Source organism: Dromiciops gliroides, chromosome 4 (assembly GCF_019393635.1).
Source record: "Dromiciops gliroides isolate mDroGli1 chromosome 4, mDroGli1.pri, whole genome shotgun sequence".
In the NCBI taxonomy this organism is placed as follows: domain Eukaryota; kingdom Metazoa; phylum Chordata; class Mammalia; order Microbiotheria; family Microbiotheriidae; genus Dromiciops; species Dromiciops gliroides.
The window spans coordinates 61861507-61880908 of record NC_057864.1 but is presented as its reverse complement, the minus strand read 5'-3'; the positions used below and the strand labels follow the sequence as shown (position 1 = coordinate 61880908).

General features: G+C 35.0%; 1 protein-coding gene across 2 annotated transcripts in view; it reads left to right on the top strand.

Annotated features, from left to right (window-relative positions):
- KIFAP3 (kinesin associated protein 3) overlaps positions 1–19402 on the top strand; it is a 192741-nt gene that overhangs the window by 41773 nt on the left and 131566 nt on the right. For both annotated transcript variants that reach the window (XM_044005022.1, XM_044005023.1), the window contains exons 8-9: positions 195–293; positions 1936–2114. In XM_044005022.1, coding sequence (XP_043860957.1) covers positions 195–293; positions 1936–2114 — 278 coding nt within the window. The remainder of the gene's footprint in view (positions 1–194; positions 294–1935; positions 2115–19402) is intronic.

Sequence of the window (19402 nt, the reverse complement as noted above, 5' to 3'; positions counted from 1 at the left end):
ACAGAAATAAAACAGTTCCTACCCATAAGGAATATACATTTCTACAGTTAAGTGTTTGTCCATAATTAATTCTATGTGATTGAGTATAGGAATACATTATTGAGTATGGCAATTTTGAATACTTTCGTTCATAGCATTTTCAATAGGTTTTCTCTGATTTTATCAATATATGATCCTTAACATGATATTTTTACTAGAAGAAGACCCTGAAAACCAAACTATGAAAAAAGATTATGAAAAAACCTATAAGAAGTATCAAGGTTTGGTGGTAAAGCAGGAGCAACTTTTACGAGGTACAAATTCCTAATCTATAAAGAAGAAAAAGTACTTACTTTATAAATTTATTTATTTGTTCTGATTTTCATGGTCTCACAAAAGCCAAATCCAAAATTAATAGAAAATATTATAAATTTCAATATAATGCCAGCCTTCCCATTGTCTGTCCTTACTTCAGGTTTATTTCAGATTAATTGGTTGTTTAAACAATCGTCACATTCTCCTTTCTCAGTTTCCATTAATATAGCACACTAAATATTAAAATTTATATCTACTTAGAATTCAGATATCTCAAACATAAATTTTCAAAGATGTTTTTCCTAGTGTATAATATATAACACCTTTCATCCAATTTCCAACTTAAAAGCTTAATATTTTCCATGTATGAAATTGTATAAAAAAAATTAAATCTGAGCATTTCTCTGATTTAAGAGACAGTCATCTCCTGTCTCTGGACTTTATTGATAACATAAACATAAACATAGCCTGGAACTTAGAATCTCTAGATCATTGTTAAAAAACTAAAACTCAGAAGATGATTATTAGCAAGAATGAACTGATTCTCTTTGATGGCTTTCCAGCTTCATATTGAAAATAGTCATTGGTTCCCCTTTAAGTACTTATTTGATCAAAGCACTGAAATCTGGCAGTTTTATTTAGGTCCTGTATTATTGTTTAGTCATTTTTAGTCATGTCCAACTCTAACCCCATTTGGGGTTTTCTTGGCAGAAATACTGGAGTGTGGTTTGCCATTTCCTTTTCCAGCTCATTTTACAGTTGAGGAAACTAAGACAAACAGGGTTAAGTGACTTGCTGAGAGGTCACACAGCTAGTAAGTGTATGAGACCAGATTTCAATTCAGGTCTTCCTGACTCTAGGCCCAATACTTTATCCACTGTGCCACCTAGCTGCCCTTTAGATACTGTACATAGCGGTAATTTGTTATAATCACTTATAACAGCATTTATAAAATCATTTAAACCTCTGAGAATTAACCTTTTTTAATTAAACTACTTTCTTAAAATATTAGAAATTGAATAATTTGTCCTAATCATTCAAGAGGCACCTTGATCACATTTTTTTTCCAAGAGTTGGGCTTTAAATAGAATTTTTTAAAAAATGAAGTTACTTGAGATCCTTAAGGGATTTATTTACTTTCACATCACAGCTTAACAGACCCAAATTGAATTTTTAACTTTTAACATGTTATATTGTTAATCAGATATTTAAAGTGATATGTTGAAAATTATGATGAAATAACCTATTTTCAACTATCTTATACTTTAGGCCTTCCATAAACATTTATTTATTTATTGGAGTAATTTGAATGAGAAAAATTATTTCTCCTTTCTCACAGAATTTGGTTCAAAATAAGGAGGCACATTTTTCATTATAATTAACTTCAGAATAGCAACTTTAGTGTGATAAAGCACATGATAAATAACTTGTCTTGGCTTTTCATATTTCTGCCAATTACCATTTTCACATCTGTGTATTTAACAATTTTTTTCTGACTTACCTGCTCTTAATTATTAACTAATAAAAATGGCTGAAAATAATGCTCATCTTCCCTTAGGACTTTGGTCTTTAGGAAAGAATTATTGTATTTTGAAAGACTTGTCAATCCAGTGCCCTAACCAGTTAACTTTATTTTTCTAGTTGCTCTTTATTTGCTTTTGAACCTTGCTGAGGATACTCGGACTGAGCTAAAAATGAGGAACAAGAACATAGTTCATATGCTAGTGAAGGCACTTGATCGAGATAATTTTGAACTCCTAATTTTGGTGGTGTCTTTCCTAAAGAAGCTTAGCATTTTTATGGAAAACAAAAATGATATGGTAAGTTGTGAACCTAACTCCCTAAACCATTTTGTGTCTGAAGTTGCTATAAAAAAAATTGTAGTACCATCAGAGAAAAATAATTTATCTAAATTTTAGTTTTCTCTTTGCGATAGTAATGTTTCATTTATCAGACATCATCAGAGAAAGAGGTATACAAAGTCAGAGAGTCTTCCAGATGAGTCAGACTTTTTAGATGAGCAAGATATATTTCATGAAGCATTGAAGAAAAGAGCATAATTTCCCCATAGTGAGCTAGTTCTGTTGAAAATTGAGTCTCAGTTGATCAGAGAGGAACAATTTAAGAGGTATGAACAATGTTTGATGTATGGCTGTGCCCAATTACGGAATAACACATAGGGTTTTAATTCTAAAAGGTCCAAATAGATAACATAAGCATATATGTTCTTAAATGTATATATGTATACATATCCATACATTCATACACGTCAATTGAATATGCACACATATACATGCACATAAAAATTAAACATACATGTACTTATAAATAATGGAAAACATATGTATAAAATGTGTTTTTAAAAGAATGACTGTTTCATATGTATTTTTAAAATTTTATTTTGAGCTTAAACTGATTACACAAAAGGAGGATAACACAAAGGAGGATTATAACAAAGATAACACAAAAGGGGGATTGTATATGAAACTTTGAATCTGTATTTCATACTGCTTGGGTTGCTTCTCTGTGCTTTCTTCCATACTCCCTTCTGATCTCTTCCATACATTTAAAAACATTTTTCATTGGCCTTTTGGCTTATGCCTCAAAAAGATTAAAGAGAGAGAAAATGGATCCACATATACAAGACTATTAATAACAACTATTTTCCTAGTAACCAAAAATTGAAAAGTGAAAAATTGTGGAGGAGAGTTGGAGAGGAGAAAAGGTTAGCAGTACTAATTCCAAAAACAAAAGGCCATTCCAACTAATTCTAATTACATCAGAATTGTTTATACAAAACTTTGTTGATTTTATATAATCAAAATTATCCATTTTATTTTCTGTGATCCTCTCTATTACTTGTTTAGTGGTGTAATTTTCCTCTATCAATAGAGCTGAAAGGTAATTCCTTCCTTACTCTCCTAATTTATTTATATGACTTTTTATATCTAAGTCATATATACATTTGGAACTTATCTTGATGTATGGTTTCAGGTTAGATAGAATTTATTTGTAATTCTTACTGCTTATGGAATATTTCTTTTTCACCTGTGAGAGTTTATTTATGGGTTCAATTTCTTTTTCTAATATTATTTAAATAATCTATTTTATTAATTTGGGAATTTTATATTTGTATTAATTCACTTGCTCTAAGTGATCAGCTTTGTTAGCTTATAATGGGAAAAACAATTTTTAAAAAATTTCCTTTATTTCTCAAAAATCTCCAGCACTACAATGTGAAAGCATGGAATCTGCAGTGCTCAGCTTTCCTTATAGTCCAACTCTCACTGACATACATTGCTACTGGAAAAAATGTAGTTTTTATTATATGGACCTTTGTCAGAAAGTGATGTCTCTGCCCAGGTTTGCCATAACTTTACAAGGAGCAAGCATCTTTTAATTTCATGGCTGCAGTTGCCATCTGCAGTGATTTTTGAGCCCAAGAATATAAAATCTGACACTGCTTCCATTTTTTTCTCCTTCTATTTGCTAGGAAGTGAAGGAATCAGTTGCTAAGGTCTTAGTTTTGTTTTTGATGTTAAGCTTCAAGCCAGGTTTTACACTCTCCTCTTTCACCCTCATCAAGAAAATTTCTTAATTCCTCTTCAGTCATCTGAGATTGTTGATATTTCTCCTAGCAATCTTAATTCTGGCTTTTGATTCATCCAGCCTGACATTTTGCATGATGTACTCTGCATTTAAGTTAAATAAAAAGGGGTACAATATATAGCCTTGTTATATTCCTTTTCCAATCTTAAACCAATCAGATGTTCCATGTTTAGTTCTAACTATTGCTTCTTGGTCCACATATAGGTTCCTCAGGAAACAAGTAAGATGATCTGGTATTTCCATCTTTTTGAAAACTTGCCACAATTTGTTGTTATCCATACTGTCAAAGGCTTTGGTACAGTCAGTGAAGCAGAAGTAGATATTTTCTGGAACTCCTTTGCTTTCTCTATAATCCAGGGAATTGTTTCATCAAGGAAATGATATTTTAGACATACTAGCTAGAATTTGAGCGCCTTATAGATGGCGACCATGAAGGGACACCATCTGTAAGGCGCTAAAATTCTAGCTAGTCTGTCTAAAATATCTAATGAGTGGTCGCCAATAAATTATAAGCTTTAGCAAGAGTTTAGACTTTTAAGCATTTATTAAGGAGAATAAGAATTTGGTGAAGAGAGAGAAAAAGAGGCCTAGATTCAGCTATCTGTCTTGGGAGCTAAAGTTCTCCTGCTCCACTCTCCATGAGAGTCCTGGCGAAAAAGAGTGAGAGAACCAGCCTTGCCCCCTCTTCCTCCCACAAGCAAACGTCACTTCCTGACACCAAAGAAAAACCGCATGGCTTGCTCTCAGACCCCTTCTCCTCATGGTGGAGCTTTCCTGCAGTAGCACTCCAGCAGGTGGCATCATTCCAATCTTTACAGTATGTTGGCAATTTGGTCTCTAGTTCCTCTGCCTCTCTCAAAATATTAGTAAGGCTGTCCTTACAACACCCTTTTCTTTTTTCACTATCACTCTACTACTGTGCTTTTATCTGACTATGGGATCAGTGGAATCAAGTGACGAGTAGCTTCATAGGATTATTTTTAACATTGGCATGAATTTGTCATGAGGAAAAGCCAGTCCTGGACTTAATCTTAGAATATTACTGAGTTTTCTACTTTTGCTTCTGAGTTCCAAAAACTAACTTTTAAAAATTAGCACCTCTCTTACCTGCCACACCAAAGGAACCTCTTTTCAAACTAACAGTTATTTGTATTAGGGTAGATTTTGATTGGTGGTATACCTGGCACATGGAAGACAGTTAATAAAGGCTTCTTGACATGACTTTTTACATGAAGGTACACATATGCCTTTTTCATTTTAAAAAAAAGACTTTTAGGGAGCATCTAGGTGACGCAGTGGATAAAGCACTGGCCCTGGATTCAGGAGGACCTGAGTTCAAATCCTGCCTCAGACAGTTGACACTTGCTAGCTGTATGACCCTGGGCAAGTCATTTAACCCTCATTGCCCCATGGGGAAAAAAATAATTGTATGATTCAGCATAAATTGTTTAGAGAAACATTTTTGTGACCACTTAAAGATTTCTAATGGCTCCTCTTTTAAGGAGCCACACTCACCACTACTTTTTATATGTAATGTTTTTTGTTTTTGTTAAGCAGATGTGCAATCACTGGTTTTTTATTTCGTTTATTTAATGATAGATTGAAGATTCTATCAGGTCTTGGACTATGTCTAAACTTTTTTAAATTTCAGAGAGCATTGTGCATTGCCGTGTATTCTGTAAATATCTAGTAAACATTTGTTTATGTTCATGAAGTTTGGCACTTAACCAAAGCACTTTGGTCTCAGTTGTCATCATTTTCATCATAATATAGTTATTGCGTACTTAATGTGTTCACTGGGAACTGGGTTATGGAAGTTAATTTAAAACAAAACAAAACATGCTTCTTGTCTTTGCTGATCTCTCTTCAAAAGACAGTATGACATAAATAGTTTGTTAATCCTTGAGTTGATTGTGTGTGCCTAGTTAAGTCATCTATCTTGCTAGTAGTAGTTTGGCCTAGTGATTTCAGACTGTATCATCATCAGCATGTACCTAATGTATATGATTTATAGAATTTTAGAGAATAGATTTAGTGCTTTGTAAAGAACACTGACTCTGGAATCAGAAAACTTGGATTCAAATCCCACCTATACCTCTTACTGCCTGTGTAACTATGGACAAGTAATAAACTTCATGAACCTCATTTCTTCATTTTTAAAGTGAGATGGTTGGTTTAGATGGCGGCTAAGGTTCCTTCCAGCTCTTGATCCTTGATCCTGTGATTCTTTCAGTGTACTTGGTTCATAAAAATGCTTTTTTTCCTTAAAAACATAATTAGAAAAACATTTAAGAAAAATGATTTGGTAGTTTAAAAAAAACAACATATTTAGAGGAGGAATCGAATTTACTCAAAGGTATTTCATTAGTATAATTTTTAGAGCTAGAAGTTAAGACCTTAGATGTGTTTTTGCTCTACGTTTTAATTTTACAGATGAGAAAATCAAAGTCCAGAGTGGTAAGTGGCTTGTCCAAGGTAAATGGCAAAACCAGGATTAGAAGGAGGTAGAATAAAATAAGCATGTATATAGTGCCTACTTTATGCTGATTACTGTGCCAAGAAAACACAGTATTTTTATAAATATTATTTTATAAATATTTTTATAAATACTATTTCATTCAATCCTAACAATAACCCTTTGAGGTAGGTGCTGTTATGTCCATTTTACAGTTGAAGAAACTGAGGCAAACAGAAGTTACGTGACTTGCCCAGAGTCATATTGCCCCATCTTTAAGTTATTGTTTTAAAGGATCTTTATGTATTTTGAAAATTTTTGTCTGGAATATAATTTTTATTTAAGGATGATTTTCCATAGTAGCAATGGCAAATGAACACCAATAAAATGTTGACTTTCAAGTGATATTGGGAAAAATCATTTGAAAGCTGAAGTAACCTAATTGGTAGCTTAGATGTTTCATGATATTATGATATTTTTCATATTAAATTCAAGATGTACACTAATCTGCATTCCTAATTTTTATTCCATTTCATAGAAACAAGATATTGGACAGTCATTTTAGGGCAATTATTTCATTTACTCGTTGGCACTGTGCCTTTATCAACTGGAAAGGCATGGACTAGAGAGATGTATTAAATAAATAAGAATCTATCATTTAACCTTGTGATTGATTTCCTGGCACACATTTCACATTCCATTCAGTGTAGTTTGAGGACAATTAATAAACAAAACTGCCAGGTTATTTGTTTATAAATCTCTCATACAAGCACTGGTATGCATTGCAAATTTTTCAAAAGAAAAATGTAACTTAAAATAATTAGTATCAGATGTGTCCTCTAGTAACTATGTAAAAATAGTGAGTAGCTAATGTCAGTCTGTTGGATTATATCATTAAATTAAATATAGTTTCTTCTTTTACTCTAATATTTAACTAATACTTCCCCTTCCTCTTTATGTCAAATAGGGTATGGAAAATATAGGGTATTTATAGTCTTTTCGTATGTGGTAATGGTAGCCTAAAGCAAAGGCATCTAACTTGTGGCCTGTAGGCCCAGCACTCCTTATTGCTGCTAGAACCAGATTAAAATGTACTTGGGAAATATTTGACAAAATAAACAAAAATACAATAAAACATAGAGGATATTACATTTCAAAAATTAAGTTAATATTTGGCCTTCAGGAATCCTTGTGTATGGTTTAATTGGCCACCTTTTCTATTTGACTTCAACACCACTAGCTTAAAATTTGCAAATAAATTTTCAGTCTTTGGATAAAATAGGAACAGGAAAGTCAAAAAGGGAGTAAATCATCTCAGAAGATTTAAGAAAAGCATCAGAGATCTAGGCTGTTGTTGATGGTGGTGGTTGGTTTTTTTTAAGGTAAGATTTAAACTGGAAGAGGAACTGGTGACCTCAGATAGTGACACTGCTATTCAAACCTTAGATTACAGTGATATTGTTATTCAAGCCTTAGATAATTTTAAACATAAGATAATTCTCATTTTTCTCCATTTGAAATAAAATATAAAGCATCACAATATGAACCTAGATTTCTTTTTTCATTGGTGTAGGGAACTCCAGTGAGAAAACTAAACTCCCTTCAGCAATGCAGATCAGCAACTTCTCTATAATTTATAATCTAAGAGAATTACCTGAAATACTGAGAGATTAAGTGTTTTGCTCCAGTACATTTCAGAGGGAGGACTTGAACATAAGTCTTCTTGGGTCACAATTGGGCTTTTTATCCACTGTGGCATACTATCTCCATAACTTAGAATATATAAATTTTACTTTTTACAGTATGTTTAACTGAATTTTTCTAGTGAAACGGATTGTTTTGGGGCCAGTGAAATTGTAGATACTGTATCACTGTTATTTCTCTTTCTTGGCTGAGGAGAATGGAAATTTTGTAATCCATTCTTTGTAATATAATATAGCAAGCTCTTAAGTCTTAAAAAGGACAGATTACCCAGGCACTTTTCTTACTTTCTGCTCCTGTAGATTAGTTGGTCATTTCTGTTTATTAACACTTATGTTTGTACATAGTTTTATGGAGATACATTTTGAAATTGTTATATTGAAGATGTTTGGGAATTTGTTTTAGATTTGCCTTATTAAGTACCTACTATGTCATAATGTCATACTGGACACCGGGGTTACAGACACAGAAGTGAAAGCGTTTCCGCCCCCAAAAGGCTTACTTTTTCCAGAAATGTAAGATGTACATATATAAATAAATGTAAAATAGCAAAAGATAATGGAGGGGGTATTATTTTACTCTTCCTGTTTTATTAGCTAATCCAACCAAAGAGAGAGGTTAAGTAATAGTTTAAAGATTCACAGTAAGTCAGGGACTGATTCAGGACATAAGTTTTGAATATTTTAACCTTTTGACTTTGTGATAGTTTACATAATTATTATAGTAAATGCCAACTCATTCTAGATTTCTGTCTTGAAGTGTGTATGACTAGCAAAGCATCCCTCTGAGCCAAATAGAAAATTCAAGAGAAATGTATGAATGTGTTTTTTAAAAAAAACTTTAAGCATATATTATATCTAATTATTGTTTATTTCCATTCACAGTGAAAAGCAGAGACAATAGGAGGTTTGGGGATAGTAGCATTATAATCCTACCTAATTTTTGGGTGGTTGTTGTTATTGAGTCATTTCAGTCATGTTTGGAGTTTTCTTGGAAAGGATACAGGAGTGGTTTGTCATTTCCTTCTCCAGCACATTTTACAGATGAAGAAACCAAGGCAAAGTGGGTATAAGGGCCAAATTTAATATGGGAGACTTAATTGGGCAGCTTGCCATAATATTGGGGTAAGAAAGGAGATTAACAGCCTCTTTCAGAAAAAAAAAAAACAGGGTTTATTGATGGGAACAAATTTAAAACACAAGTAAGGTTAATAAAAATAGGGACAAAGAAAAAGGGAATAGGAGAAGGAAAATTATATGTCCTGCAATCACACCACCACCTGGACTCACCAGTTCCCAAAGAGCAAACAGCTGTGTCCCGTTTCTCTCCCTCTCTCACGCCAGAAAACCGGGCCATCTGCACTCAGCCCCAAGCCAATTGGTTGGCAGCCCTGATTGACAGAATTAGCAGGTGGCTATAGAACTTCCAGCCTTCCCAGCTTCCGGATGCTGAAGGTCACCTGACTGCCCTCACCAGGCTTCTAGTCATGGTAATTTGGCCAGGCCCATGTAGGCATGGGTGCGTGGTGATGATGTGAGCTGCATCACCATGGCAATAGCCACAGCCAGTGGGTGGGGCACCATGCCTTCAGGGAGGCAGCGGCTTCTCATTTTATAGATGAAGAACTCAATTTCAGAGGGGGTTGTGCCTTGCCCAAAGTCACTCAGCTAGTAAGTAGCTGAGCCAGGATTGGAGCCTGCTTTCTCTGACTATAAATGTTGTGCTCTTTCCACTGTACTGTGCTCCCTTTACAACGTAGCCCTCTTTGGAGAAGTTCATGCATAGGTTTGGGGGTAAGAGGTAATATAATATTAATACTTGATCTTTACATACTACTGTGAGGTTTACAAAATAATATTAACTATATTGACTCATTTTATCTTCACATCTCTGTGAAGTTAGTACAAGTATTACTGCTCCCATTTTACTGATGAGTGGTTAAGTGACTTGCTGATAGTTCACACAACTACTCAGTGTCAGAGGTGAGATTCTAACTTAGGTCTCTCTTAAGTCAGTCATTCATCATACATTAATTAAGCACCTTCTATGTGCCAGGCACATAGCTAAATGATGGGGAAACAAAGAAAGTCAAAACCAAAGTCCCTACTTTAAAGAAACTCACAGCCTCATAGGGGAGACAACACGCAAATGACTTTGTACAAATGAGCTAGACACAAGATCAGTTTGACTCTCAGAGGGAAAGCCCTAGTGTTAAGGGTACTGGGAAGAGTGGTACAAAAGGTGGGACTAGCTTTGAGACTTGAGAGAAGCCCAGGAGTCCAGTAGGTAGAGATGAGGAGGGAGAAAGGAAGGACTTTAATCTGAGGCTTCTTGAGGCCCAGGTGGGTTTTCTGTCCACTCTGATAATACTAGATAAACCTAGACTGATAAACCTAGACTGTATAAACTGATTTATTTTGCTTAATCGATGAACAGAGACATAAAAATGCTGAGTTAGGAGATGGAGTGTTTTGTTTGAGGAATATGAAGGAGGCCAGTGTCACTGGCTCACAGACAATGTGGAGGAGAGTAAGATGACAGAAGACTGAAAGTGTAAATATGTGCTAGGTTTGGAAGAACTTTAAAAATCAAAAAGCGGATTTTGTTTATGATTCTGAAAGTAATAGGGAACTACTGGAGTTTACTGACTAGTAGGGGTATAGCATAGTCAGACTTATGTTTTAGGAAGATGACTTTGACAGAAGAGTGGAGGTTTTCCTTGAGTAGGAGGCACTTCAGACCTTACCAGGTCTGGGGAGACTCACCAGCAGGCTCTTGCAATATGTCTAGGCTTGAGGTGATGAGGACCTAAACAAGGTTGATAGCACTTGAAGAGGAGAGAAAGGAGGCATGCATGAGAAATGTTAAAAAGGTATAAGTAAGAGCATTTGGCTGCTGATATAGGGAGTGAAAGAGAATGAGGAGTAAAGGATGACACTTAGCTTTGTGCCTGCATGAGTGGGAGGATGGTGGCATTCAACAGTAATAACAGAGGAAGAGGGGAAGACTTGGTAGGAAAGATGAAAAGTTCGGTTCTGAACATGCTGATTCTAAGGTATCTACAGGAGATCCAGTTTGGAGGTTAGAAGAGAGATTAGGGCCAGACAAATGGATCTGAGAATCATCTGCATAGAGATGATAATTGAAGTCTTGGAAACTGATGATATCAGCAAGAGAAATAGTATAGAGGAAGAAAAAAAGGCATGGGACCAGATCCCTGTGGTATACCCATGGTTAACAGGAATAGCCTGAATGAAGATCAAGCAAAAGAGATTGAGAAGAAGCAGTCGGTTGCACAGGAGAACCAGGAGAAAACAATGTTACAAAAATATAGAAGATAGGAGCGCGGAGAAATAGGATAATTCACAGTGTCAAAGGTCAAAAGAGAGGTCAAAAAGAGTGAGGATTGAGAAAAGGCCATTTGATTTGGCAACTAAGAGGTCATTGACTTTAGAGAGAGCAATTTCAATTGAATGATATCACAAGCCAGACCGCAAAGAATTAAGAGGTTGAGAGGACGAAAGTGGAGGCATCAATTTTAAACAAATTGCTGTTTAGCCAGGAAAAGGGAGAGATTTAAAGGACTTTGTGTTTTATCCTAGAAATCATCGGAGATAACTGGAGTTTATTGAGGGAAACGGGGTGGGGGATATTGTTGACATGAATAGTCCTGCACTTTAGGAAAATCACTTTGACAGTTGTGTGGAGGATTGATTGAAATAAAAAGAAATTTGAGGTAGGGAGACCAAATAGTAAGCTCTTGACCTAGTCCAGGTATAAGTGAAGAGGCAGAGATGTGGTAGAGATAGAATCTACAAGATTTGCATCTGATTGTATACTTAGATACAAGGATGGCATTGAGGTTGCAGATCTGAGTGAAGCACTTGACAAGTTCAGAAAAGAGAGTGTGACTGTCTGTATGTATGTGTGTGTGAATGTCGAAGGAGTAGGAAAATAATGAATTTTCTTTTGAACATGTTGGTTGAATTTGAGATGCCCACAGGACATCTAGTTTGCAATGTCCAATAGGCAGTAGCAGTAACTGCTGCTGAGGAGAAGGAAAGACTAGAACAAGTGTCACATGCCACCAAGAACTCAAGAAACATAAGAATTGAGCAAAGGCTATTAGATTTGGCAATTTGGAGGTCACTGATAATTTTATTTAGTATGCTTTCATTGAATGGTGAGGTCAGAAGGCAGATTCCAGAAGACTTAGAAAAGAATGAAAGTAGAAGTGGAATCGATGTTAGCTACTGAGAATGGTAGAAACTAGTGAGGGCTCATTATGGAAAGACCTGAGTGTGTTTATAGGCAACAGGGAAGGAAATGCTAAATAGGGAAACTTTGAAGATAGAGTAAGGGAATGATAATGGAGACAGTCTGATGGAGAATATGGAAGGGGATAAGATCAAGGGTACATGTAAAGGAGTTTACCATGGCAATGAGTAGGGCCACCTCTTCATCAGAGACTGACATAAAGGAGAACATAATAGAAAATATCATTAAGGGATTGCGTAGTCAGGTAGAGGCAAGATGAGGGAGGAAATAGTGTAGTGAATTTTTTTTTTCAGTGATGCATGAAGCTATGTCCTTACCCTAGAAGGTGGGGGAGAAATAAGGTTAGGGACTTGAGAGATTAGAAAGGATAAGTAATCAATTAGATTGGCTAAAATAACAAAAAAGGAAAATAATAAATGTTGGAGAAGCTGTGGAAAAATTGGAACACTAATGCATTGTTTGTGGAGCTGTGAACTGATCCAATCGATTTGGAGAGTGCTCAATTTGGAACTATGCCCAAAGGTCTATGAGACTAGTCATACCCTTTGACCCAGTAATACCACTATTAGGTCTGTATCCCAAGGAGATCATAGAAGAGGGAAAAGGACCCACATGTGCAAAAATATTTATAGCATCTCTCTTTGTGGTGGCAGAGAATTGGAAATTGAGGGAATGCCCATCAATTGCAGAATGACTAAACAAGTTGTGGTATATGAATATAATGGAATACTATTGTGCTGTAAGAAACAATGAGGAGGAGGATTTCAGAGAAACCTGGAAGGGCTTACATGAACTGATGCTAAGTGTGAGGAGCAGAACCTGGAGAACGTTCTACACGGTAACAGCAACATTGTGTGATGATCAACTTTGATAGACTTGGCTCTTCTCAGCAGTGCAATAATCTAAAACAATTTCAAAGAACTCATGATAGAAAATATTCTCAACATCCAGAAAAAAAGATTTTGAATGCAGATTGAACCATACTGTTTCTACTTTGGGGCTGGTTTTTTCCCCTTCTTTTTTGAGTTTTTTTCCCTTGTGCTAATCAGAAATACACGTAATGTGATTGTACATATATAACCTATATCAGATTGCTTTCCGTCTTGGGGAGGGGGGGAGGGAAAGAAAGGAGAAACATTTGGAACTAAAAATCCTATGAAAACAAATGTTGAAAACTCTTTACATGTAACTGGAAAATAATAAAATACTTTTATAAATTTTTTTGAAAAAAGAATCAATTAAGAGGGAGCAAGCAGAAGGATTGCCTTGCCCAGTTGAGATTATATAAGAAATTTGTAGCCAACTCAGTCTCACAGTTTTGTAATTTATTTCAGCTTCCTTCAGCAGCACATTTCAGAGTGAAGGAGGCAAATGGTGGAAGTAATCCATGGCTATGGTATAGCAAGGTGTAAGCAGAGATAGAACAAGGGAACATTTTAGTCAGTTTCTTAGTATAATTCCAGAATGATCCTTCAGTTTCTATGATGGGAGTTTCCAGGTTGTGTGAGCAACAAGATGGCCAACTAGACATTTTCTCTAATCTCTCTGACCTCTCATACCTCTCCAAAACAGAAATTATTCACCAAAGAAAAAGTATCATCAGCTGACTCCAATGTCTAGGACACCCAGAATCCAAAAAAGAAGTTAAAAAAACTCCAAAACTCAAGAATTGATGTTTACAGACCCTGCTCACTCACCACCTCTCCCCTCCCTCCTACACTACCAGCAACAAGGCTACACTAACATACCCAAGGATACAACACAGAGTTACATAAAAACACACCCCTACACTCCATTCTCCCCTCCCTCTTTCCAGTGCTGTGGAGACCTCAGTTCCAGGCTATGGAAGTTAATTCAGGGCTCAACAGCCAACTAGGCCACAATCCATCAGGAGCAAAAGCCTGCCAGGGGCTACAACCTAGAAGACCTTGAACATAACTAGATAAATCAATAGGAAAAACACTAACAACTTAAGGAAATATTGGCCTCCAGATCTAGTAAGTTAGTTTAGATATCTATGAATAAATACTTCAGAATGAAAAAAGATCCAACACTTGATCACTACCCTGTGGAATTGGATGAGAACATGGAACCACAACACATTGTTTTTGAGTGGTTTAAAAAAGAGAATTATGAGAGCAAAACATGTCCTGCACAACAGTAATAATGACCTGAATAGAAAAACTTGAATTTTCAATGACAGGCCTCACAAACAGAAAGAGAACTATATATTGGTAATACAATACACAGAAGTCAAAGACAGCCTAGAAGAAAAAAAATATGCTCTCTATCCAAGCAAAACATGCTAATCTTGATCAATTTCAGAAACGCCTGGAAAGACTTATATGAACTGATGTATAGTGAAGTGAGCAGAACCAGGAGAACGTTGTGCAGCAATATTGTTTGATGAAGAACTGTGAATGATTTAACTATTCTCAGCAATACAATTATCCAAGACAATCCCAAAGGACTAATGATAAAGCATACTACCTACCTCAAAAGAAAGAATTGATATTGATTGAACACCATGAAGAATTCTGTTTTCCACTTGCATCTTTTCTTTTATTCAAGTTTTCTTATACAAAATGATTGATGTGTTTTGTATATGTTTATGAAATGTTTTACATAATTGCACAGATATAGCCTATGACATCTCAGAGAGGTTTTGAGGGGAGGGAGGAAAGGAGGGATAAAATTTGGAACTCAAAATTTTAAATAAAAATGTTTATTATTATTTTATTTTTAAAAAGCTGATCTTGAAGAGAGGGTGCATAGAGACAATCTAAGGATTATTGGTCTCCCAGAAGAACATAGCAGAATACAAAAACTTAACATCATAATTAAGGAAATAATAAAAGAGAACTGCCCAGAATTTCTAGACATAGAAAATGAAATAGCAATCGAAAGAATTCAGTTCACCTCCAGGAAAAACAACAACAACAAACCCAAAGCTGAAAGCTCCAAGATATATAGTGGTTAAATTTAACAATACACTTTTGCAAGCCATAAGGAGAAAGACCTTCAAATACGAAAGAAAGAACATTGAAATAAAGTAAGACTATTTGGCACCCACTAGAAAAAGAAGGAGGAAATGCAGTAATGTGTTTGGAAGAGCTCAGGAGGCAGCCCAAATGATCTGTCCTGCAAATCTGAGCTTAAGCATACAGGAAAAAAGATGGATGTTCGATAATAAAAATGAGTTTGAAACATTTTTAAAAAGAAAACCAGAACTGAGATTATTTGCTTGTCAAATTTTTAATGAAAGAAATTGTATTAAATTTTATTAATAAAAATTCGACTCATTTAAGTGTCATTGAAGAACTTTATTTACTTTAGTACTTAAGCTTCAGTGGAAACTATGATCATGTAAGTGTAGGTATTCTTTCCAGTGGTACATATTGCACAACTCACCCATGTCTTCTCATCCTTTTGGACCCTTGTCCATATCCTCTGATAAATACCCTCTAGGGATTCTGCCCATTGTGCTATGAGGCCTTTCTCTGAACCTTTTAACATCATGTGGGTAACAGGGCAGCTCACTAATTGTCCATTTTCCCTATGGTCTGCCTACTTTTTTGGCCAGAAATTGCTTTGATAATCTTTGCATATATTTCCTCATTGGTAATATGCTATAGCCCATTTATACCCACCATTTAGCTCTTTCTATTGCTCTTTGAGTGATCTATAATTTTATTTCTTGTAAGATTTTGGTATTCTATTATTCACAGCTCCATAACATAATGTGGGGAAAAGTTGATATTAAAAGATAGGTTTTTGAAAACATAGAGACTTAGTTTCTTTGAAATGAAAGTCAACTTGATTCAGTGGCTAGGGCACTGTACTTGAACCAGGAAGACCTGGATTGAATCTCCATCCCAGATACCTAATATCTATGTAATACTTAAGTAAGACACTTAAATCTCTAGGCCTCAGTTTTAGTATATGTAAAATAAAAGTATTTAACTTCATTCTGTACCTAGCTCATTAATTCACATGTAAAATCTCATGCTTTTATAAAATATATTGATATTGGGGGCCGCTAGGTGGTGCAGTGGATAAAGCACTGGCCTTGGATTCAGGAGGACCTGAGTTCAAATCCAGATTCAGACATTTGACACTAGCTGTGTAACCCTGGGCAAGTCACTTAACCCTCATTGCCCTACAAAAAAAAACCCCAAAAAACAAAACAAAAAATTATTGAAATGGTTTGTTTTGATTCAAGAGGTACTTCCCATGAGATATCTAAACCCCTCTTACAAAGTATGTCAACCTATAGCACTTCTAGACCTCAAACTATAAAGCAGTAATCAACAATATTTGACCCTACTTAAAAACAGAAAAGAAGATCAGTGGATTATACTATATAAAGAAGAATCAGAAAAAATATCTTAATAACTCAGTGTTTGATAACCTTAGAGCATAAATTAGTTGAGGGAAGAACTCCGTTTGTCAAGAACTACCAAGAAAACTAAAAAAGCAATTTGTCAGAAATTATGCTTACACTAACATCTCAATCAGTTGATCAGTAAACGTATTAAATGCTTATTATGTGGCAGACATTGTGCTAAGCACTGGGAATACAAAAAGAGGCAAAATGACAGTCTGACAATAAATATACTAAGCCAAAAATGTACTTGTAACCTAAATAATAAAGTTCATACCATAAAAAATAGAGAAGGAAATAAGATACCTTTCACAGCAGTTCATGGGGAAAGAATTGGTTTTTAAATTAAGCATTTATTTTCTTTCCACTTTCTAATTTAAAAGAAAAGAAAAAGAAATTCCTTATAATAAATATTCATATTTAAGCAAAACATATTACTACATTGTTCATTTCTGGGAAAAAATGCATGTTTCATTCTGCATCTTGGATCTGTCGCTCCTCCCTCAGGAGATGAGTAGCAGAGATCTTCAGTGATCTGGAATTGTGATTGGGCATTGTACTGATCAGCGCTCTTAAAACTTTCTAAGTTGTCTTTGTTTAGAATATTATCATATATTTTGCTCTTCTGGTTCTGCCCATTTCATTCTGCATCAGTTCATATAAATCTTCAGAGGTATTTCGTATACTGTATACCATTTATCATATACCGTACACCATAATTTGTCAACTGTTCCTCAGTCTGGGCACTTGAGGGAGACTTTAAAAAAATATATTTTTTTTATTTTATTTCATTATTTCCCAATCACATGTAAAAAAATTTACATTCATTTTTTTTTAAATTTTGAGTTCCAAATTCTGTTTCTCCTTCCTGCCCCTTCCTCACCCATTGAGAGGCCAAGAAATATGTTATGCATATGAAGTCATGCAAAACATTTCCATATGTTGCAAAAGAAATCACAGATCAAAAAACCCCAAGAAAAATAAAGTTAAAAAAAAATATGCTTCAATCTGCATTCAGAGTTAATTAGTTCTATCTCTGGAGGTCGATAGCATTTTTCATCATGATTCCTTTGGAATTGTCTTGGATCACCATCTTGATCAGAATAGCTAAGTGTTTATAGTTGATCATCCTTAGAGTATTGCTGTTACTATATACAATATTTTTCTAGTTCTGCTCATTTTCATGAGTTCATATATCTTCCCATAATTTTTCACAGCACACTAGTATGACATCACAATCATATGCCATAACTTGTTCAGCCATTCCCCAATTGATGGGAATCCCCTCAATTTCTAATTCTTAAAAAAAGCTGCTATAAATATTTTTGTACATATAGATTCTTTTCCCTTTTCTTCAATCTCTTTGGGATACAGACCTGGTAGTGGTATTGGTGGGACAAAGGGTATACATGGTTTTGTAGCTATTTGGACATAGTTCCAAATTGTTCACTAGAATGGTTGGACTAGTTTACAACTCCACCAACAATGCATTAGTGTTCCAAATTTTCCACATCCCTTCCAGCTTTTGTCATTTTCCTTTTCTCTCATGTTAGCCAATCTGATAAATGTGAGGGGTTTCTGAGTTGTTCTGATTTGCATTTCTTTAACCAGTAATGATTTAGAACATTTTTTACATGTAAATGTTGGTAGCTTTGCTTTCTTCTTAAAACTTGTCTGTTTATATCCTTTGACCATTTACCAATATTGGAATGGCTCTTACTTTTATACATTTGGCTTAGTTCCCTATATAGTTGAGAAATGAGACTTTTATTAGAGAAATTAGCTGTAAATTTCCCCCAGTTCCCTATTTTCTCATTTTGGCTGCATTAGTTTTTTTTATGCAAAAGACTTTTAACTTCATGTAATCAGAATTATCCATTTTACTTTCCATGATCCTTTCTATCTCCTTTTTGCTCATAAACTCTTTCCTTATCCACAGATCTGACAGATACATTTTCCCATGCTCCCCTAATCTGCTTATAATAAAACCCTTTATATCTACATCATTTATCCATTTTCACCTTATCTTGGTATATGATGGGAGAGGTTGTTCTAAGCCCAGCTTCTTCCAAACTACTTTCCAGTTTTCCCATCAATTGTTGTCAAATTGTGAATTCTTACCCTCAAAGCTTGGATCTTTGGGTTTATCAAACACTAAATTACTATAGACATTTACTACTGTGTATTGCATGCTGTGTATTCCACTTGTCCACTCTGTTTCTTAGCCAGTACCAGATTGTTTTGATGATTATCACTTTGTAAAATAGTTTGAAATACAGTACTGCTAGACTGCCTTCCTTCATAGTTTTTCTATTGATTCCTAGAAGGAGAATGCTTAACTAAATAAGGGATATAAAATTACAAAAGATACAATGGATAATTTCCATTACATGAAATTGAAAAGATTTTGCACAGAAGATTAGTGGAGCTAGGATATAAAGATAAATGGTGGGGCAGCTAGGTGGCGCAGTGGATAGAGCACTGGCCTTGGATTCAGGAGGACCTGAGTTCAAATCCAGCCTCAGACACTTGACACTTACTAGCTGTGTGACCCTGGGCAAGTCACTTAACCCCAATTGCCTCACCAAAAAAAAAAAATTAAAAAAAATTAAGATAAATGGTTAGTGGTGGGGGGAGAATCTTCTTATCAGATATGTTTGATAATGGTCTGATATATTGTT